General features: G+C 28.0%; 1 protein-coding gene across 5 annotated transcripts in view; it reads right to left on the bottom strand.

Moving 5' to 3' along the window:
• Positions 1 to 24,940, bottom strand: part of LOC108556635 (synaptotagmin-7) — a 43,967-nt gene extending 19,027 nt beyond the window's left edge. Inside the window, exons 1-2 of one of the 5 annotated variants that reach the window (XM_017912834.1) lie at positions 24,763 to 24,940; positions 3,327 to 3,464 (exon numbers count right to left, since the gene is read on the bottom strand). In XM_017912834.1, the coding sequence (XP_017768323.1) occupies positions 3,327 to 3,391 (65 nt within the window). In that variant the 5' untranslated portion in view covers positions 3,392 to 3,464; positions 24,763 to 24,940. Of the gene's footprint in view, positions 1 to 3,326; positions 3,465 to 11,757; positions 11,860 to 24,345; positions 24,741 to 24,762 lie in introns of those variants that run through there. The other 4 variants (XM_017912855.1, XM_017912825.1, XM_017912843.1 and 1 more) reach the window with 4 other exon arrangements.
• Between the last annotated feature and the right edge of the window lie 258 nt (positions 24,941 to 25,198).

Consider the following 25,198-nt stretch of genomic DNA (forward strand, 5'->3'; position numbering starts at 1 on the left):
CGAATTTCAATGTACAGTAAAATATATTTATTTACACAAATAAATTAATATTGAAAATTTAAGAATTATTATTTTCAAAAACAAATTTTATTAATAATTACTGATTTTGATTAATTAATATTTGCTGTAAATTATAATGATTATCAAATAAATCGTTCAATTCTCACTACAATTATTTTTAAAGAAGTTATATAATCACTTGATATGAAATAAAGTACATTTATATAACTCAATCACTTATAAATCACGTTTCACAATTCATATTCTTTGAAAAAGTCTAAAATCCATTTATTTTGAAAAAGTTAAATTCATTTTTAATTCAATGTATTCCATCATTATTTTTAAAACTCTAAAAATTTTTTGAAATCAAATATATGTAAAGAAATAATATATTTAATTGTAATTTAATATTTAATGCAATTAAATAATTACTTTAGATTTTAACTAAAATTAATTTAAAAATAGTAAAAAGTTATTATAACAAATAACGTTTAAATAGATCAAATATGAATATAATCTGCAAAATTTAAATGTTACTGTTAGATTAACGAGCATTAAATTATGATATAAATCATTTTAATCAGCATCAATGGTCGTCGAGTATAACACGCGGTTTCTGCAAATTGACGTGCACATTGATTTATGTACATTTCCATGCATTGTCTCCTTTGTTCTGAAACATTGGCACCTCTTGCATTCTGGCATCCAACAAAACAGTGAATTCAAACCAGAAAATTACAATTGCATTCAAATAACTGTAACTAAAGTAACTGATAGTTAAAAGTATCTACAATTTATAACAAAGCTTAATTTGAACCATTGTTGAAAATGTTCATAAAAGTTAAATAAATTTAACTAATTATTGAAAATTTTAAGTAATTATTATTATTTTACTATTTAAATCTGTTAATATGTATAATTAATATAGACATTATAACAATTATAGCATTTAATAAAAATCAATCATAAATATTGAATTATTGAAAAGTCAATTTATTGTTTATGTATTTCATGTAAAAAAAAATGTGTTGTATAATACGCATAGATTGGATGTGAAAATCTGAACAAAGATATATTAAATTGGCAACGGTTGGCGCTTCAGTATTCCGTTTATATTTGAGAATCTATACGAAACTTTATATTAAACAGCGATATGGAATACGAAGTGACCTACAAAATCGTGCCAAATATGCTCACTTTAATTTTATTTTTTATTACAAACATACGAGATAAACACCATCAAGTATTTATTCTTAAACAGGCTATAAAGTTACAGAAAGAGAAAAAATTAACTATACCATTAAAAATGATGTGCATTTATATTACATAATATACAATTAAGATATTAGTTGGCACCATTCTCTAACTGCTTTATTCATAAATAATTATTTATATTTCAAAAGAAGAATGTACAGAAAATATAGTTGCAACCTTTAATTAAGAAAAAACTGTAGTTTACAAAGTTTGATAAAAAATTTTAACAACAAATAATTAGTTAGAATCGATTCCAATATTAAAATTAAAGCTAATTTTTGTTTGGATTTTGCAGTCGCATTGAAACAAATCGGTTTAAAATCACATTTTAACATATGCAACAATATCAGCGTTTTTCACTGCCAATATTAATTATTAATGTGCAGAGCAACGTCGTTTCATTGAAACAATATTCAGTCTGTACGTATATTTCAGTTATTGTTCTCACATCGGAATTGAAAGTGTTTATCGCGTTGTAATGACAATGAATATTACTGAATGCAGTATAAATAGCCACGGGCTTGTGCTTAATTAAACGGCGAATCTGGTTTATCCCATCGACAGCTGTCATTTACAGTGTTCACATCTCGCATAAAGTTCAATTCTGACAAGTAAATCAACATTTTTTCAAATTTTATGTATTTGTATTATTATAATTTATGTATGAGCAGATATAATTCCCACGTCAAATTTTGTCTGTTACTAATTGCTGTTTGCTATTCGCGTTTATATTATTCGATGTTCATTGTTGGAGATTTTTTTATATTTGTATTGATTTTGATGTAATTAATACGTTTACGTAATTGCAATTAGTAGAATTATAATTTTATCCAGAGAATTAATTAACAGTTGTTAATAAAGCATCATATTTAATAATTTTCATATATATTTTATTATTTTTACCTGCAAATAATTGTTTTTTTTTTTAAATAATGATTCTGATTTAATAGTAAATTTTAAAGGCAAATAATTTTTATTAAATAAATGAAAGTAGAGCAGATTATTGTACATTTTTTTTTATTTAAACAGAAATTATTACTTTTATTAAATTTAATTGAAATTTTACGAAAATTGTTAAAAATGGAAACTTCTTTCATATAACAATTATTGAATAATTTATGTTAAAAAATAAATTAATTAAGAAAATTGCTTTTTTTAATACTTTAATAATATTAATTGGAAATGTTATAGAAATTGCAAGAAATGAACAGAAAAATTATTGCAATTTTTGTATTGAATTCATTCATTTCTCTGAATATAAAAAAGTGAACATTTTATTACGTTTATAATTTCAAAAATACTAATTACTATCTTTTTTCAAAAAATGTATTGTATACTTAAAAATGAATGGATTTAATTGTATATGAAACGAGGCAGGTTTTGGATACAATTGTTTCACATTTTGTTTTTAATAATAAATTATTAACATTTTAATTAAATTAATTGCGTTATTTCAATATATAACACATACATTAATGGAATTTTAAAAATGAATATAAAAAGTGAAGATTTTATATTTTTTGTATTTAGAATCTTTAAAAAAAAAAATGCAAAATGCTATAATATTTTACTAAAAAATAGTATTAAATTATTAATAGAGATTTCATTATTTTAATGAATACAAATATATTATTTTCTTAATTGATCCAAGTGTTTTTCTTTAATAACAAATGTATGATATGATGTAGGTTGTGGATTACATAGATGAATTATACCTATAAATCCTAGTTGAAACTTCTTTGGATGTTATGAAGTATAAAAAAGAGATAGCAAATATTGGAACGACCGTTAATTAGGTCATGGAAGGTGTTGTTTACCGGTAGAAAAGGCAATCGCAAAATAAGGCCATCATTCAGACGCCTCGGAACGCTGAAGTTTTCCAAACCAGGATGCGGGGGTGGCGAAACGGACAAAAGGTCGTCCTCCGAATGAAAAACGAGTTGTTTGTCGTAACGGACGGCCCCGTCTTGTCTCGCTAACCACCCTCACACGTACAGGACAAAAATTGCAGGTCAAAAATACATTTCATTTAACAAATAAAATAGAAAAAAATATATTATATAAAAACAAACCTGGCACTGTAATACTCGAAGAAGGCCGCAAGTATTTCCAGAGATTTTGAAAAAGCGGCCCACATATTCACTCGTCATGGCTGTCTCTCATTGCTTACCGCACACAGATTTGCTCATCACAGCAGAATGAACAAATAACTATACCCAAAAATAATATAAATGAGTATTGCAGAAATTTCGAAACTGCAGGATTTCAAATTATTTCCGTTTTTTTTTGCATTCAACGCAACCCGGCGCATCCACCATTTGTCTACTTTATCATGAAGCGGGAGCAATTTGGTATTGGAGGAGAGAGAGCAAAAGTTGTTCGCGAAGAATACAGGAAGAGGAAAATGAGAGGAAAATAGGAAGGAAACGCGAAGGACATGGATGGAAAGGGGTCGGTCGGTTGGTTGTGCGCGAGGTGGAATAATGTTGGAAAACAATTTGAGTCTTGGGAAGCGAGAGGATGATGGGGGTGGAGGGTAGTCGAGGAAGAGACGACGGAAGGCGAGGCCTCTGGGGAAGCGTCTTTCGAACTTTCCAAATAATTGGGCATAAAATATACAGCTTGAATTCGATTTTCCAAAGCTGCTCCCCGACGTACAAAAAAAAATGTTTATTGTGAGAGGGAGAAAAATGTATGTATATATATTGAGAGATAGATGGACAAAGTGGGAAGGAAAAAGTCAATGGAAAATACGAAAAACCTTTATCGATACAATATTTAATAATAATAAAAAAAAAACTAATCATTGGATAAAAATTAATTTCACAAAATGTTTACGAAGAAATATTACTTCCTCTATAGTTTCTAGCATCAAATTTGTAATTACTTTATTAATTACAAAATTAAGCAATATCAGATTATTTAGTTTCATTAAAAAAAAAACTGATATAAAATTGCATACATAATTAATGTCCTATTTTTCTTATATAACAATTTGAAAATGTAAATAAAATTAAAATTTCGAACAAAATTTAGTAGAAAATCTAAAATTGTAAAAAGTCCATCATTTATAATCCTATTTTCAACGAAATTATATAAGGCCAGACTTTTTGCAGCAAGAGCCGCACCTGAACTTTTTAGTATAATAATTTTAAAAAAATCTCAATCATAATATAAAATTTATATAATATTTGTGTTTTGTTGTGACTCAACTAGCCACAACAAGACTCTGTTATATTGACATATTTCTTAAGATTTGTATTTGCAAGTAAATGAATCAGCAAAAAAATATGATTTTTTTTTGTATAATACACACGTGTTATTCTAATTCTGGATGTTAGATACGTTCGACGTTAATTTATTCCGCAAAAAGGGCCAATTAGATTGAGTAAAATATCGAGGACTTGATAAGAATGGGACAAAGTGGTATTGTATTTAATTAAAAGTTGCGTGTATTCGGCTTCATGAATGTTTTATTTCTATCCGTCTTTGCACGCATTCCGCATGTTAATTTACACGTACATATCCAAAAAAGAACGTATTTATTACTTATATTTTCATACAACGAATGGTTTTTCCTTTGAAATAGAATTGTATGAACTTTGTGAATTAGAAAAAAAATGTGATTTCTTACATAATACATACTTTTATTCAATTTTCATACTTATGTATTTTTTTGAACAATTTGTAATTATTTAAATGTTTTTAATAATGTAAAAAATTGAAATATTTGCTTTCATTTAATTATTAAAAAAATATTGATGATTTTATTGATTTATTTTATTCCAAAATTTAAAGGTTTTTATGTGTTTTTATTTAAGTTTAACCAAATACGTTCATATAAAAATAATAATGTAACATCAAGATATAAATATATGTAATAAGCAAATAAATTGTTAATTATTTCATATATCTATTTACAACTAGTATATAAGCAATTTGTAATACTAATTTTGTACCTTAAATAACTTTACCTAACATAGCTCAACCTTAATTATCCTAACCTCAAAGTTTACTAATGACTGCATATAAAAATCTCTACTCTAGTTTTAAAGCAAAAACAATGGCGGCAAATTTAAAATTTCAGTTAATTTTGCGACACCCTTTATTCTGCCTAATTTTATGATTATTACTAGATTTTAAAGATATAATATACCAAAATACGTATCATAATAATAAAATTATTTAGATTTTATTAAAAAGAAAATATTTTGTTTAAAGAAAATCCTATCAGCTTTAAAACTATACTTTTTCTCAGTTTAATCCAGTCCAGAATGTAGTGAAGAATGTAAGTTATTAATAATATTGACCATATTTTATCTCCACTAAACCGTGGAATTTATCTGGGAAAAACTGTTTATTGCATAACCCGCATATTTTGTTACATACACAAACTCAACGAATTTCGAAGCGCTTGTTGGAAAAAAAAAATGAAAACGTGAAGGAAAAATTTTCATCGATAAAATAAACAAACAATTACGGACGCCTGGGAAATAGAAAAATAATACTGTTTGTGAAAATACCGATAACAAAAAAAAATAAAAGAAAAACAGACAAGCCAGTATTTCCAAATTGACTTTTATTAAATACGTTAAAAAAGCAAAGTGAATTTATTTTTGTTTTTATAAAATTTACTGTTTTGTTTATATAATAATATTGAATACGCAACATCAGTATACACGTTACACAATATTTGTTACAGAAATATAAAATTTATTGTTAATGACAAGTGAAATTATGATTAACATAGTCATCATTGCAAGCCGCAATTTCTTAACAAATCCGAATTTGTCTACCCCTGTTATTGGAAATGACAAAATTTCAAGACAAACTTTTAATAAATAGCTTAATTTTAGCTACCAATAAAAAATATCAATGTTTTAAAATGAATATAATAATTTTTTAATTATTTTATGTATGAATATTTATTGTTCTGTTTATAAAACTGAATGAAAGTATGAATATAATAAAATCTTAGATTATTTTTTTAATGATTATGTATAAAAAGGACAACTTTATTATCCTATTAAAAAGGATTAGTTATCCTCATTTCTAACAGCTTAGTAAAGTCTATAATAATAAATCGAGTAATTCTTAATTAAAATTATCGATGGAATGGAAAGCCCGGGTCCAATTATTAATAGAACTTTTTAAGTTTTCGGCTAATTGAACTTTGATACATAGAGCAGAAGTAAAGGTGGATATTGAAAATCGATTGATCTATTCTGGTCCGCAACGGCTTTTATATGTTGGTAGAGTATTAAATGATGGTATCGGAATTAGATTAGTTTCGATAGGTTTTCGTATCGATGTGGCTGAGTAGCATAGTCAACGAAGTGCATATAATTCGGTCGTGGCCATTAACCGGAAGTTTATTAATTATTTCGAAACGCACGTACGTAACCCTACGTTCCCTTCGTTATTAATCCCTAGAGGAGGGAGCTTCACAAACTGCCGGCAATTTATGAACTATTTAATTGTCGATTCTAAACACCGGAAAATCAAACATAAATACTCATTAAATTCCACCCGCTCAACCCTCATCAATATCCAAAACAGTAATTTGAAATAACACACTCTCATTAATTAGAAACGTATATAGTCGTACCATATCATTAAATCTTTTATATTTTTATGTAAAAAATATCATAATTCAATATTTCTTTACATTATTTGAAGAATTTCATTCAGTCTAAATAATTCAATGAATGCAAATCATAAAAGTACTACTTTCTGAATTTTTTATTTAATTTTTCAAAAATAAGCTAAAATTATTCAACATAATTTTGAAGTTTCTTCACTTTTATTCATTTACAAATAGTTTCAATACTTCTAATTTCGATATTAATTTATGTAGTTTTTTTTTAGTTTTCACAAAATTTCTTAGCAAAAACTAAATTAACCATTAATAAATCTATTCAAAATTCTCAAGTCAATACATTTAAAAAAAATAAATAAAATCGTTACAACAGCAAAAGTCCATCAATTTTGATGCTGAAAAGCCTTTTGAAAATTTTCCCTTGGCGCAAGGACTTGATTCATGAGGCTATTTAAAATCGATACATCATCAACAGGAATGCCATTTTTTATGCAGCATCCGTTTTTTCTTATATTCCTGGCATTAACCGTATTTTTTTAATATGCGCCATAAATTCTGAACACGCCTAACCGTAAATGAAAGCCTCGGAATTTTCCTTTCGCATTTATTTTTCTTCTCTTTTTGTGTGTGTGTGTGTTTATCAGAGAAAATTCTTCGGAAAATCGAACGACCAACACCGAATCACGCATTCCGTTTAAGCAGAAAATTAAACAGAAATACGCATTGGTCTACACCAACATTTCACTTGTTGTCATACAGAATCAGAGCATGAAATATAAATGTATTGAATTAATTACTAATTAATTAGAAGTATTTCTAATTTCAAATTGGTTGTGTTATATCGTATTACGGTAATACAATGGCATTCTGCAAATTCTAAAATAATAGGGCGGATATATTCGCCGCTCTAACGCAAAGTGTTAAAATTATAGCCTAAATTAATAAAACAAATATATGTAAATAAAGGATTTACTATTCTTGATGTATACAAACAAACTTTTATTCTAATTTAAAAAGTTTCTTTGAAAAGTTGTACTTTCAAGTTTTTGAAAAAATTAGTTATTTGGTTAATATCAATTGTTTTGATATTAGTTGATTTTTTAACTCTTTGATATTAAAGATTTTTTTTTCCAATTTGATTATTTACAATAAACTCTTTACTTTCAATGTAAATTAGTGCCCTTTCGAGTTTCGACAAAATACTGCATGCATTTAGATTGTATACATCTGCATACGTATATTTTTTTTTCAAGTTAAAATAAACGAGATCAAATAATCGTAAAAGGATTAGCGTGGAATTGGAATTTAGTGGATAAACATTTCACGGTACAAGGAAGGAACGGAATAAACGAGATCACCCTTTCGCATTGCAATATTTACTAAACCGATTCATCCCCGGGGCCCTCAACCCTAGTTCATTTTTTCTCTTCTCCATCTCTCTTCGTTTTTTTTTTTTCATTTATTCCCTTCCCATTCATTTATCTACCCTTTTTTTTACCTACACAACCCAACGGCAATTCCATACGAGCCGCATCGACAATTTTATTTATTTCCGTTTTTATCCATGCCAAATCATTTATCTGATTACCCAACATTCAAGGTTCAGCAACAGCAACAAAAAACTGTCACATTCAATTAGGTGTCAAACATGTAATCCGGTTTGAAAATACCGACATGCAAAAAATTAACAAACTATGACATGAAACAATCCACTTTTTTTATATAAAACAACAATTTGTAAATGTTTCAAGGAAATAATTTAACGTGGAAATTACACAGGGTTTGAGAACAGGTTTTGTTATAGGTGAGTTTGTGGGAAAATTACTACAAAGATCAAACACTTTTACTGTTAAGGACGAACGTTGCCTAGAACGTTTACTAGAGAAAAAAAATATCTAAAGGTTTCCATCTACGTGACCGAACAAAAGGATTAAGGATTGATTGATTGCCTCGAAGACCAAAGCTACATCCTGAAATCCGGATATAAAAATAAATTATTTGTCCAATTCCAGATCTTAACCTCAACGAATTTATCAAACATAATTAAAATAGATACGAAAATCAATCAAATATTATCAAATTTGTGACATCTGTATAATAATTTATCATAAATAATTAAATTTGATACAAAACTCAATTAAATATTACCAATAAAAAACAACAATAATGAAGACATCTTTTCACTGATAAACATAATTATAATTGGTATAAAAATCAGTAAAATCTTACAAAAATAGCACAATAAAAAGTATCACAAATATATTTAAAATTGGTATCAAAATCAATAAATTGTTACCAAAAAATGCATTAATAAATATGACATCTTATTACCATTAAACAGAGATAATAGTATACAAATGTAATAAATGGTTATGAAAATGTAATAAAAGTTGATTGGATTGCATGCGAGTGCCGATATAAACGTGGAACGTAAAATTGAATCACGATCATGAAGTTTATGTATTTTTGAATAAAAACAAAACTATATACTATTACGATCACGAATTTGCGAGAGCAACACGTGAATTCACAAACGGATGATAAAGTTATTGCTAATCCTAGATGAGCCTCAAGGGATGTAAAATAATAAGCTTTAAGCCAAAAGGATTAAAACTGTTGTGGTATTTCAAAGACTACAACTTACTACACAACTTTTCTTAAAAATAATTATTTGAGTGAGAAAATTAAGTTTCAAACTTAAAATCCTGTCAATATTCTTCACTTTATTTTTTTTCTCTAAATATTTTAATGCAGTAGAAATAAATATAATTATTTTCTTAATTCAAGAAATTTCTTATATTTACAGAAAATTATATTACTTAAGAATTTATATAAACTATTGATGTTTGGCCAATAAATTATTATTATTATTATAAATAAAATATTTATTTATATTATCATAAATCACAGAAATTTTATTGAAATGTTTCATTAAAAAAAAATAGTTGATAATTGTATAATGCCATTGGTAAAATAAAATTGTGTAAGATTTGTTATGAAAAACATTAGTGGAATCAAGGAAAGATGACTAATTACGTCTCAAAAGTAATTAGTGTTAGAGTCAGTTAATTCCCTAAGCAGCTAATGCTATTACACTGAACCTAGCTAAGTCTTTAATTAGTCTTATTGTATTAGGCGCAGTTAAAATGCAAACAACTTAATCCCTTACGCAACGAATTTTAATACGCAACCCCTGATGATACGCACATACCGTGCTTTGTTTTCATCTCCGCGAAATCCTACTACAAATTCTCGAAAACTCTTCCTCATTAAATATTTAATAAAAAAAATGTATTAATATATGAATATAATTATTTATATATATAATACTACTATATCTTGTAAAATAATTAATGGAAAAACATTTTTTTCTTCTCATTAATTTAGTGAAAATATTATATTTCATCAAATTTATTGAAATTACAATTATTGTAAATTCATGCGCAAAATATATAATATAATTAAATATAAATTAAAAAAAAAACTGTATTTCATAGTGAAACTAAGATTCGAAGACAGTGATCTTGCATTTTCCTATGTTAATGTTAGGATATGGCGAATATATCCGCCGCTAGTCTTAAAATTGATAAATTATTGTAAATAAATACGTTTAATGGTCTAAGTTTACAGGATAACCAGGTTGCATAATAATATTGATTTAAAGAATACTAGCATGGAGCAGAACGCACGCAGCGCATATATTATGTGAACTAAGGTAATCAGCATTAATAATAAATATGGATACATTATGCAACATTATGTTAGGTAATCATTAAATTCGTTAATTTTCTATATAAGTAGATTAGTCCAGCTAATCTACAAATATATACAACAGTAAAAATCTATTTTTCATAGTGAAATACTAAACTATTGATATAATCAAATTATTCTTATGTATTATTTTACTATCATTATCAAATTTTTAAATATATTCATTTAATAATAAAATTGAGATATTTTCAGGTATTTGATCAGAGATACAATTGAATATTATAAACTAAATCCAGGACTATTCAAGATTATTCCATTTACGGAAATCCCACTCTAAATAATCTCACTGAAGCTGAGAGTGCAGTTCAATTACGAATGTAATAATACTAATAATCCCTGAAACAATCCCTTTAATTACATATTGTTTGTACCATATTCAAGTCGTATTTATTTAAATGAAATATACGTTTAAATTTACTTGTGTTTCCTTCTAATTTTAACGAAAATCACAAATTTCATCCCATTTTATTATAAATAATAAAATTTAAATAATAATTTAAATATTTATTAACTTTTATAATTATGTAATGTATCACTAAATGATTTTTATTAATTCACTTAACAAAATCCAATAGTATAGAATATAAAATGAGTCGTAATAATAAAAAAAAACAAACAGTTAATATTAATATTATTAGGTCAAATAATAAATCGATTGTATTTACTTATAATTCTAAGTATCACCAAATAATCAATATTCGATGAGAACGTGGATAATTTTCAAACTAATTTTTTTACACAAATAAATTATTTTTATTTACATACATTTAATTATGTATATAGAATTTGGGTAATAACAACAAAATTATGAATTAGGTAGGTTTCATTGCTAGTAACCATATATTATGCAATAAAAATAAATAATTAAGTTATTATATTGTTACATTTAGTTATGTAATTAAATAATTAAAGGAAAGTTGTAAATTGATAATTAAAGTATAAATTGGAAATATTTCCGTTTATAGTATTAATAAATAAAAATTATTAATTTAAGTTGGTAATATAAAAAAATATAGAAATTTTGCACTAAAAATGGATAAACTGATGTTCTTTTTGCATTTTGTTAATTTTTGTTGTAATAATAATAATATTGGTGAATGCGCCGGGTAATTTGCGTATTAAATGATATTTACCTATACGAAACACACAACTTTAAAATCACAAATTTACACTATACAAATATCGATTAAACTTTTCAAATTGTTAAAAAAAATGTAATGTTTTATTGCAGTCTTAATTATATATTTTTTTTCTTTTTGTCTCCGTCTTTCACACGGTTCTTTATGCGGGTTTTGCGTGCGAGACACCTGTGAACGCGATCGAGCGGATTTTGCGTGCTCGTGAAGCCACCACTTGTGGCTCGCGGGGGTGGTTGTAGACGACTAACGGCCAGAACGATGTAGCGGCGGCCGCGGCAGCGTCGGTGAAGGCGGCGGCGGCGTCGCGGCGCTATCGCATGTACCGATCCCGAACACTTTTCGCACATTCTCTCTCTTGCAGCCGCTCTCGCCCGGCGCCAAACTAAATCGATATCTCCATAGAAACATAGTAGTACTCGCGGTAGTTTAAACGCGGCCACACTCTCACAGACACATACCTATACATGTACACACTCACACTAATACCATTGGGTATAGCTCACACCGATCGCTGATGATCATCATAGATCACGGATGACACAATTTTGATTTGTTCCTCCCTGGTTGCAAGGGGAATCCCCGCAATCGAAGCGTTGGAACGGCTCCCCGAAGGATGTGATTACAATTATATTGCCAGCACTATTCATTCTACTTCGACTACCATGCCTTAATCACCTCACCTATCACATATATATATTTTCATTTAGTTACTCTAAACTCCCTAGATATAGGATTAACAATGAAAAATGCACTTAATTTATTTTCCTGTAACAAATTTACTGAATTTCATTATTTACACAATAATCCATTTAGAGGCTACAAAATCCAATTGAATTATTAAACTTCTTTAATGGAACTAATGCATCCCGCTTAATATCTATAAAAAAAAATATAAAAAAAAACTAAAATGATATCAAAAGTTGCAATTCAAGTATCATGAATTTATAAAGAAAAATTACGTGTAGCGTATCTGCTTTGGACAGTTTATTTAATGGAAGTTTAGCAAGAATCATCTATAAACTACACGGAAAATCACTTCATAAATAGTGTATAAGCCATTATTTTTACGTGCAAAACCTGTCATATAACTTACATACAATTTTTAAACTTATCTTATTAAAAAAAACTAAATATTGTTTGTGATTTGTTATAATTATTCAAATTATTAATTTCCTTCAATTATTTTAATTACTATTCTTAAAATTTTCATCTTAGATACTTCAAAATTTCTTTAATTCAAAACATGTTTGTAGTAAATAAAAATAAATTACATATTTATATTTTTCGTTCGTATTATTAAATTTTAAATTACCATTTTGGTGTAGCTATTTCAGTCATATCTGTTGTTGATGTCTTCTATATGAGCACTTGTCCTATACTTTGTTCAGACCAATTCGTATTTGGGTCAGTTCCTTTCGGATATTGCAGCGCTCATTGTTTGTTTCTCTTTTTTTTTCATTAGCTATCTTTTCAGTATCTATTATTAGATGTTTCTCTTTCTACTATTTATGATTGTCTTCTTATATCTTCGTATAGTATACTTTCCATTTAGTTCCAAAGTATTTGATGAGATTTTGTTGGTTAAAGTCTCATAAATATTGTTCTTATTATTGTATCTTATTACTATTTTTTGAACAAACATGAAGAAAATTTATTGATATAAATATATGTACGAGAATGTTAGTATTATAAATGAGTAAACCAATTTAATAGACTATAGAGAAAAAATATTGACGTAAATAATTGTGAAATGTATACTTTATTTTCTTTAATAAACACAAAATTATTAGGTAATAATACGTGTAAACAACAATTGCTTCCATTCTCACTACAATAAGCATTTATTGGATGCAGAATAGGTTTCCATGTTTCAACTATATAAAACAGACAAACTTTGTAAATGCTCAAAACTAATTATAATTCCTAAATAGTGCAATAAAAGTAACTTTGTAAGTATCTGCATTTTGACCATTTTCCACGTAAATAACTTAATAAGTAGATACTTTTCAAACTAATTATTGGATTACATAATACTTTACAAGTATCTTAATTACCGCGTTAATACTTGCATTTTAGGAACTAACTTAATTTTAATAAAACTTAATGAAACTAATCCATAATATTTATTAAAATAAAATTATATTAACCTTTTACGAATGATCGGCGGATATATCCTCCCAACTTTGTACAGTGATAAGCAGTGTTAATATAAAATTGTATGTATTGTCACTATGGAGGTGCAGTCTTTATATCTTAGTTTTAATAACTTAATTGAAAATGTTGCTTTAGTAAACAATACTTGACATACAAAAACTTTGTATAAATATTTATCAAAAGCGACACTACAAACACTTTTTGGATGGATTTTTATTCGAATGCGAGGCTATTTTCGCATTCGGTTGGCATTGGCAAGAATCTATACTTGTTATTGAAGTATGTACACGTCTTCTCTGAAAGTGTTGACGCAAGGAGAAGTGGGACAAATTTTATTTTTTTTTGTGCAAGTACGTTAGTCCTTCACCTCTTCGAAGGTCTGCACGTTAATAATTTCTCCTTTGTAAAAATAACCTCAAGATTAAATACACTAATATAAAGAAAATCTTTAAAGTTACACAACTTATTTCAAGTATAAATACAAAACAAAATGCACGTGATGATTCGCATGACCGATTTACAATGTAAAAACGAAACGTGCGCAACTTTATTACAGGTTTGTAATACTTGAGAGTTGTAATAGTTTTATAACTTTCTTTAATAATTCATTCCTGTTTGAATATGGAACGAAATCGAAAATGACTTCATTTTCTTTAGTATCTTCAAGATCACTCTCTTAGTAGACTTTGTTCTTTGAAAACAAGTTGATATTATTTCATATTCTATTATATAATTATAATTAATTGAATTCTCAAAATGTAAAAATATTCGTAAATTTATGAAAAAAAAAATACAAAAAAAAAATAATTAAGTTGGGTTTAATATATTATATGTATGACCCAAAATAACTCATCATCATCCAATGTATCCCAAGGAAGCTAAAAGGTCGATATAAATATTTATGGTATAATTGTTCAAAATTTTAAATTTAAATCGCTCTTTGCATTTTGAATAATTCAAAGAAATAACGATTTGAATATTGCAGAAAGAATTCACGGATTTCACAAAACACACACACAGAATGTGTGTGTATGCTTATTTTTATCAGTTTCATTCAAAACATCAAATGTGTTCATTACAAGTTGCCAGTACAAAACAACAGTATAAATCTGCTGCAGCAGGTATCTTCAGCATCGCCTCCGAGCGAAATTGTTATGCAAGTTTTGACCTAAATTCCCGTCGGTGCCGCTGTTGTTTTCAAGTATAGAATATACGTGATAATTCAGTGCGACCGTATCTCCCAGTCAAGACTCATTGAAATTTCAAACCGTAATATAAATCACATATTACATAAATCGTATTATGGAGTGCAGTTGCGGGGATGGTTTTCAGTCAGCTCTTATATTTCACGAGGCTCGCATGCATGAATATGCCATCAGTATCGTAATTTATCCACGTGAAACCATGGTCCAGAATAAACAAAAAGCAAATTGTGGTTGCGCAAGGATAGAAGGAAAAAAAAAGAGAGAATGATATTGTTTCGCCAAAGGGCGCAATCGATAGATCCTTTTCCTTCTGGTCGTGAGATGTGTGTGTATGTGTTTGCTGTAGGGTCACCTCTGTGTACCAGGTTTTCCACGAACCAGTGGAAAGTTGGGTGTCACGCGTTCACATATTGATTTCCCCGTGACCTGTTGCTGAACTTGTTAACAGTTTAACCTCCTGCAGAATACACACATCCTCGTACATCTATCCACATGCGAGCTGTATTTGCTAGACACGTGTCCTATAATTATCATTGTCTGCGAGTTTCCCAGTTTCGGTAATGTTTGTTATATAAATCTTCTCCGGATTTGCACAGCTACCGTATCGCATTATTAATCTGATAATCAATACTTTCCAGCAGATTTGCATACATGTATGTACAACTTCCAACCAACCAGAATAAACAATGACACCAACTATCTACTAAGTTTAGTTTATTTCCTGCGGCGCAGTTCCAACATTTGATAACAAGTTAGAAAATACCGAAGCAATTAGTAAACTTTGTACATGATTACCATTACCATTACCATTACCATTATCAATATAATTGGAATTATAAATATTTACATTTTGCAACAATTGAAGAAATAATTTAAAAAAATATATATTTTATAAAAATAAAATTTATATAAATTAACAAATGTAAATGAAAAAGACTAATCAACTTTATAAATTTACCAAATATTTGATTGTTATTACATTACATTTCAGAGAAATAAATTACCCTATTTAAACAGAATATATCTAAAGTTTCAGTAGTTCTATTGGAATGATATTTATCTGGATTGTTAACAATAAACTGGACTGTAATTACCCCAAAGGCTAGAAGCTTCAAAGCACTCAGTTTTTCAAAGTTGTTGCAAACGTTGGAAATGTATTTCTGAACACGTTATTTCCATAAATTGCACGGAATTGCGTCATTAGACTTCAAATCATGATCCACGTAACAACAGAATTATACTCAATACGTAATAATTTAATTAAATTAAATTCTGCACGGATTCCCCATTTGATGAAGATGAAACTATAGAATTTGATATAGTTTTAATTAAATCAGAAACGTATAATCATTATTACGTTTTGCTTTAGATGTGTAATTGTAAATAATAATTTAAGTAATTAATGAAATATTTGTACAATTCTTTGTGAACTTATAAAAGTTAAGTAATCCTTATAGTGTACTACAAGTGGATTGGTGATTGTTAGGAAATGAATTTTGATTTTACATATAAATAATATAAGGCATTAGTGTTTCACGTGTTCAGAATTATTGAATTTAATTAATTCACTTTTCTGAATTTGTTATTTTTTTAATCAATTTAGTAAAACGCATGAATGTTTTACTTTATATAAAATTGTGTAATTATAAATAATTATGTAAGGAATTAAGGAAACATTTTTAAAGTTTTTTGACAAAAGTTAAGCAATCCATATAGTGTAACACAAGTGGATTGGTGATTGTTGAGGAATTAATTATGTTTCTACATATAAATGACATAAGAAGGCGAAAATGTATAAATAAGAACTAGATTTAATGCATTAACCCTATTCATTTACATTTAAATAACTACTTAATCAAAGCAAAAATAAATAACGAAATTCAACATGGCTAAAATATATAAATATTTAAAATTAAACTGTAATTAAAAGGAAATATATGGATTGTAGAAGTATATCTCATGAAGTAATTTCCATGAATTACACGAATTTAATCAAGACCCGAACATATATAAGGTGAGTGCTAATTATAGTATAAATCCCCCATACTAATTTACACTTTAATGGTTTAAAGGCAATCTCGGAAATCCCGGTTACTTTATTCCTCTTATATCTTTATTTTTTGATGTCGCTCAATTTATATACAAAATAATGTTTGTAAGTTGAAAGCGAAGCAAGTTGATTTTATTACAGATAAAAGCGTAAAGCTCGCTCGTATTTCTCTTATATTCAAATGCTATTTGCTGGATCGAAAAAAAAATGCAAAAAATGAAAGAAAATCTTGATGCCGGATATTTTCAATGCGACGCGAATTATAATAGCAATAATGGCAAGGGGAAGTCCCGTTCTGTACACGCTACATAGCATGAGGCATTTTATAATGAAGGCGATACTGATGAAAAAAAAAAGCAATTGTTTAAGGTTTTGCTTAATTAATGCAGGACGATCGTTATGCAAAAAAAGGAAAATTCCTTTGTGCCAACTTTGCACGCACTTAAGAGTTTCCCTATTATACGCTTACTACAAATAGAAATTGCGAGATTGAATCTTGTAGTTTTCCCTACTGAAATAGGTTGCATGATTTTAATTGAACTTGTATATTAGTTTTGGTCCTTGCGTTTCTCGGTTTTAAGCGAAGCGTTTGTGCGTTATTGATACTACGGGTGGGCGCAAACCGTTTCCTGTAAATTAATTAAAGCTCTCTCCTGAGAAGACGTGTTAAACTTCCTCCAAGGACCTTGAATTGGTGCTCGAAGAGCGCACAAAAATAAAATAAAAGGAAGTGGCGCATCTACAGAGACGGTGTACCCTCATTTTTTTTTGTTTTATATGTGCGGAATAAAAGAAATGCAAAATGAAAGAGGAGAATGGAAGAATTTAATGGAAGAGTCGAGAGCTGCTCAAATATTGATTCATTCCGATGCCCGGCCGAAGATGCACATCGGCGGGGAGGTTGGAGGACGAAGGTTGTGCTCGATCCACTCTTTCCTCCTCCTCCCCACCCCCAAATCCGGGGACATTTCGGAATTTCGCTGGGGAGAATGGAAAAAGAGGATTAATTTCCATTTAGGAAAGCAAAAAAAAAAGTGAATGTTGATATATATGTGAGAGAACGGTGATGTTCTGTACAAATTTTCAACTTAATTTGGAAAGTTATTAAAAAGTTCTCTGCTGCGCTGTAACCTCTCATTTCGGATATATTCATCAGAACAATTAAATTAACGAACTCACCGCTACGGAATCAAGAAAATATTTTAATATTGAATATAATATTATATAACTTTTGAGTTAGAAAAAAAAGTTAAGGGAAAGTTTCAAAAGTATTCTTGAAATTTCATTTGGAAATAATCATTTTTATTTTCATGAATTTTCAAATTCAAAGAAAAATAAACTAAATTCTAAACTACATAAATCTAAACTACAATACTTACTTTTGTTTAGAAAAAACTAAGTTTATAGAAAGTATACTGAAATTTCTTTTTTGTAACATATTACAAAATACAATAACAGAATCTGTTTATTTCTTTTAATTAAATCCTTTTTAAATAACATTGTTTAGAAATAATTTATTTTATAAAATATATGCTCTTATTTTTATACATAACTAATGTCTCCTATGTGTCTTGATAGTTAATCACTTTCACTATATATCTTCTTCAGATAAAGGATGTCATAGAAGAGGGGCGCATATGGTCCAACATTCACTTAGGCTTGGACTACATCCTTCGAACGCATTGTCCCAGCTGTGTACTTTTAATATAAATGACAACATAATTACAAAAAAAATACGGTAAATATTGTCATTCCCAGTATATTAAAGTCCTTGTATTTTTTATAAAAACAATATTTCATTTTCATAGTAAATTTCTCAATTTATTTACCATTAATTATCAACAAATGTTTTTTTTACTATACATCCACGTTTCAATTTATTTTATAGTAACATTTCCAATTATCACAATCTGTCATGATTTTCATATATTTAATTAATTTACATTAGGTTTTAGTATTTTTTTTATTAAAGTTAATATAAAATACTCTTCGCAAACTTTAATATTTTTATCAATATTTTATGACTTGATATATCCCTCGTTTCAGGATGTCATCAATCACCAAAATATCAGTGAAAAACATTACATTTTACAGCAACAAATGTATCAAGAATATATCATTTTTCGTATAATAATTGGGGAAAATTATATCAATTTAAAAAATATGATAAAACGTTCACTTACAATTAAAAAAAATATTAAAGATAATAATTAAAATTATTTATAATATAAAATGTTTTGATGGTGTTAATAATGTAGAATTAATAAATTATTTAATTTAAAATTTATTAAAAAATAATCTTTTAAATTACCAAATGAAAAAAGGCTGAGTTAAGTTCAATAAATAATAACTTTTGAACATAAATATATGCAATGTGTAGTAAATTAAAAAAAAATAAAATAATGATAGATTTTCTTCTAATTAATTGATATTTTTTGTTAAATATTCTAAAATATATTAGCAAGTACAGAAAATGAATTTTTTAGTCCAATTAATTTAATTTCAAAGAATCATATAAACGTTTAAACCAAATGAAATTAAAATATAATGAATTATTAAGAATTAACTAACATTCGACATATTGCTAGAAAGTGTTGACAAGTTGTGAATAAGTAATAAAAGTTATAAAAAAAGAATTAGCTAATTATATATAACAAATTGTAATTAATTACATAATTGCTATTAGATATTCAAGAATCCGTTTAGAAAATAGAGTATGCGAGTAAATGCGACCTGCGCTCGGTGATGTAATGAAAAGTGGAGTCATTCCAATTATTATTAGCATCAGTGCAAGTGAAATTGCGTTAGTTAAAATGAAAATTACTGCCCTTCTCATCCCTCTGTGCGCTTACTGGGCAGAAGAGAACCTGGTGTAATTGCATTCCACGGCCCTTTTAAAGGGAGTTAATTGGCGAGCAATTAGCTTTCCGAAAGTGTAGAGATGCAAATGAAATAGGCGATTTTTGCTACTATGTACATGTACACTTTAATTTCTCTTCCATATTTTTTTTGTTATTGCATGTATCGATTTCCACTCCGCGTGCAGAGAGAAATTGTTCGATGCGAATTAAAATTGAAAGGACTCTAAAGGACTCAAAGTACATCTCATTCACTATATTGTGCTGCATTTCAACAAAGCAACAGGAGAATCGGAAGAGCTGAGTTTCATGAATGCACCAATCATATTTGAAGTCTCAATGCATTTCCTCATTGATGTTTGAATAAATTGGATTCTATTTTAAATACAGAAGTGAACATTTACAACAATTTTTATTTTTCTACTATATTTTAATAAATTAGACTTTCCTGGATTATACAATCTAAAATTTAGACTTATAATTATTAATAATTTTTAGATTTTGAAATTTAAATTAAAATTCGATAGAACTTTGACATTCAAAAAATATAAGTAAAACGTGTAAATTAACGTTTTTTTTAAATTATTTTACAAAGCAATCTATCTTTGTGTAAGCTCAATTAACGTGTAACTTTTTTTTTAAACTCAACTTTTGATCTTAAGTTATGTATAAAGTTTAAGTATGTGCTATTCATTTCTACATTTACATGTTTAGCATTAATTTCAACATGCAGTTAAAAATTGTTCATGAAATAATCGGCGCACACACAGAGTAAATTTTATAAAATTTTTAGCTTTGTAGTTTACATAATGTAATGAAACCATTGTAGCGGCACTTTTTATAATTAATAAAGTTTAACTATGTAATTAATTTGGTAAAAGTTCTAAATTTCAACTATGAAATTTTATATTATTAACATATAGAATAGTCATTTCAGGAACATATGATAACTATGCACTTAATTCGGTAAAAGTTATAAATTTCAGTAATTTCAGGATCATAAAATGCTTCAAGAGAAGTAATAGTGTGTTTAATAAAACTACTATTTTTATAGTTTAATATTAAAGTTTTTTCTATTATTTCTGTAATGATGTCATTCTTCTTTCAACAATTATATAAACTTTAAAATAAGAGAAAATTTTAGTTTTTAGAAATTTCGTTACATTTTCATAATAAAAAAACATTGAATACAATAGAAATATTACAATAATAAAATTATATTACTAAATATGTGAAAATCATGTTTGAAAATCAATGAAAAATTGTTAATAGATATTATAAGGAAGAAACCGTTAAAAATCAATTGAGGAAGAGAGCACTGAATGGAATAGGTAGCAGAAATGGTATCGGGTAAATAAATAAGAGAAACGGTTGCAATCAATATCAGTATCATACGTTTTCCGAACACTTATTCCCTTTTTATCTGCTGCTCTCGCCGCGATTACTCCGAGCTTTTTCCCTCGGATCTTGAGGGGTAGGTAAATAAAATAACGGGAAACACATAAAATCCTCACAATTTACATAGGGAAAGTAAACTCGGAACGTTTTAGGGTCGGAGTCAAGTTGAGTTTGAGATGTACAGTATAAAATGCAGGGGACATAATCGAAGTGGGATTAAAACGTTTGATTGCCTAGGCCCGAGGCTCTTCTCTTTATTTCCTATGCACTCACTCACGAAGACGCACATGTTTGGAAGAGCAATACCTTTTTTATGGACCCTGCAGAAGTTTCGTATCGATCTCAGGATTAATACTAAATACACACGCCTTCCTCTCATCAAATAGAGAGAAATATATGGAGGAAGGCTGGTGTATCCTTGAGAAGTTCCAGAAAAAAGTATAAACCTTCGAGAGAGTTAGACTTTTAAAGGATCTCATCTGTGTAGTATTTCAAACAAAAGCATAAAATTAATTAGATTCTTTCTTACCGACAATAGTGTAGATTAATAAACAATGCTGATTACTAATATTATCTTTAATTAAACCAAAATTAAGATTTGTTTCGTATTCTATTTAATCATAGCTAAAAATAACTTAAAGCAACATAAATACAAAAACAGACAAATATGAATAATAAAGAAAAGGATGTCAATTTTATTAAACAAATTTTACTTCAGTATATTTCAATTATTTATACGCACTAATTTTCTTGAAATATTTTATAAATTATAATAATAATAGCAATATATTCTTATATAAGATTAATAAATCAATACAAATTATGTCAAATCAAACCAAGTATTTTTTTGTCAAATAGATTTGAGGCTAGAAATGGGTACGTTAAGCCTATAAGATTAAGTGATTGTTCCACGCAATTAATTGACTAAATCGGATTTATTTGAAATTAGTATTGCTCAGACGTCTATATTATCACATTTACAGCTGTCAATATAATCCAGTCAAAAATCAAGAATGAATTTGTCAAACATTAATACCTATTTTTAATAGATGAATTTTGTAGAAGTTTATATTTGTTATTAACTCAAAATTATTTTCAGAATAACATTTGTATTAATTTTTGGTAAAAAAAAGACACTTTTTGGAAAAAAAAATTGTAAAAATAAGTTGAATTTTGTAGAAGTAAATATTTTTATTTACTATAAAAAGTTTACGTATTATTAATTATAATATTAATTATATATAACATTAATTAATTTGATCTCTCATTAATTAATCTAACTATATACACAAAATTAAGTTGGGAAATTTTAGTCTAATTTTACAATTTAAAAAGGGTAATCAAAATAAAGTAGTAGTGATTACAAAAACTTGCAGTTTTCTCAATTAGATTTAGTTTGGATAAACTTAATTGTGTTCAAATAAAAAAAAATCTTAAAGAAAATATCCAATTTCATTTTCGCTGCGAAAAAATTCTCTATTTTGGTCCACAATGGACCAATTTCATTTTTTATATGCATAAAACTAGAAATTAAAAATTTCTTTAAAATTATTATAAACACAAAATTTAGTTGGTAAATTCAGTAAAATTTTACACTTAAAAAAGGGCACTTGCAAAAAATATAAATATAAAACCATTAATTTCAAAATGCGCTAAAAATGAGGAAGTGATTACAAAAAAATGCCGTTTCCTCAATTAGCCAGTAAAAATTACTTTGGAACAGGTTTAGTTCGAGAATACTTAACGACGTTCAAATACGAAAAAATCTTAACCAGTTCCATTTTCTTTCAGATGAAATCGTACTTTCAAAAATATCTTTAAAATTATTATTAACACGAAATTAAGTTGGGAATTTTAGTGTAATTATTTATTATAAAACCAACTAATTTCAAAAAGTGCTGAAAGTAAAGATGTGATAACAAAAAACAGCAGTTTTGTCAATTAGCAAATGAAAATTGCTTTGAAACAGATTTAGTTTGGGAAGACTAAATGACATTCAAATACGAAAATCAAAAAGTAAATATCCAATTTTATTTTCGTTGTGAAACAAATCTATTGTGGCCGACATTAAAAAATTCCATTTTATTACAGATAAAAAAGCTAAACACCTTTTAAATTATTGTTTTAAACTTAAGGGTACTTGCAAGGACTACAAATATAAAATCTACCAATTTTAAGAAGTAATAAAAATGAAGTAGTAGTGATTAGATAATTGCAGTTTTCTCAATTGAAAATTGAAAATTGGATTAAAACAGATTTAGTTTAGTAAACTTAACATATTTCAAATACGATAAAAAGAAATATCCAATTTCATTTTCGTAATGAAAAAAATCTCTATTATAACCGACAATAGACCAATTCCATTTTCTTGCAGATGAAAAACTAACATTAAAAAAAAATCTTTCAAAAAAGGAAACCTCAACACCCGGAATTTCAACGAGAGTATGAGACTTCCTCCTCTTCAACCCTCTTTCCCATTTTCCACGGTGTTCCCCATGCGGCGTAAGTGGATCGATAGCGGCTGTGTCCATTACATTATCACGCTCAGCACCGGATCTGTTTCCGGTTTAATGCATCCCCCCCGGTTATCGAAACTGCCTCGGATTGCTGAAACATCCAACGCACCGCACAAAACGATCGCAGCTTCCGGAATGGACGATCGCATCCAGTTGATTGAAAATTTATGGTAGACAAACCGCAATTACCAACGAAATCGGATCACATTTCGACACAACAAAACTTACTTAAGCAATCAAATAAAAGTTTAAAATACAGGGTGTAAAAGTAATTACGCTAAGCTATATTAAAAAAATACTATTTATAATATAAAAATAAAAACAATAAAACTATTCTCACTACTGTTTTATCTTACAGTTAAAAAATTGTTACTTTTTTTTCGATTTTTATTTAAAGTTACCTTATGATCTGCTCGCAGTTATTTACAACACTCGACATGAATAAATACATGTTTGTTTGAAATGTTACTCTTTCGTCTGTATTTTTATAAGTTTTTGTATACTCAGCCGTTGATAGGTATTTGCTATACAGGAGTCAGCGTTATTATTTGTTTGTTGGGTGGGAAATGGCGGTGGATGCGCCGGGTTTCGAGAGCGAGAGATGACCGGAAATTAAAATTGAATCGAAATCAATGCCCGATCAGGATTTAACAAAAAAAATAAATAGTAGTAACGTACAGAAATTTCACGACTCGCGCGATATTTAACCGGTTTCGTTTTAATTGAACAACCAAAAAAAAGGTTGTTGTTTAAACGTTAAATCGACATAGACACCGAAATTCTAATTAAAACCTGTTCGACTCTTGCTTTTCTTTTACCGTTAAAATCTATATTTGCTGAGCTTTTCGAAATTTACATATAAAAAAATACACGACGTGCTGTACTGTCGTTGTTACGCAACTAAACGGATGTTGGTTGGTATTTGGTTTTCGATTGCGATGAACTTAGAGTTTTTTTTTTTGTAAGGGCGGAAAAGGGCTGCGTGTGTGCAGCCACTCGCCGTTCCCGGGTTGAACTGAGGTATCGTCGCCACAGCCGCCGCCACCTCTTCCTCCTCCACCTCTACCTCTTCCCATCGGGAGTCCCGGCGCGCTCCAGCAGGTGGTTGTCACAATCACCGACTTACGTAACGGCCTCCCCTGCTCTGGATAAATGAGGAAGGTAAGTACCTTCCTGTCTTCCTACGAGCACAAAAGGGGGGAAGAACAACCAGCACACGCACACACAAAAAGCGGATGCGAAAAACCGGGACGA

This window comes from Nicrophorus vespilloides, unplaced genomic scaffold (assembly GCF_001412225.1).
Source record: "Nicrophorus vespilloides isolate i.1.1-1 unplaced genomic scaffold, Nicve_v1.0, whole genome shotgun sequence".
Taxonomy (NCBI): domain Eukaryota; kingdom Metazoa; phylum Arthropoda; class Insecta; order Coleoptera; family Silphidae; genus Nicrophorus; species Nicrophorus vespilloides.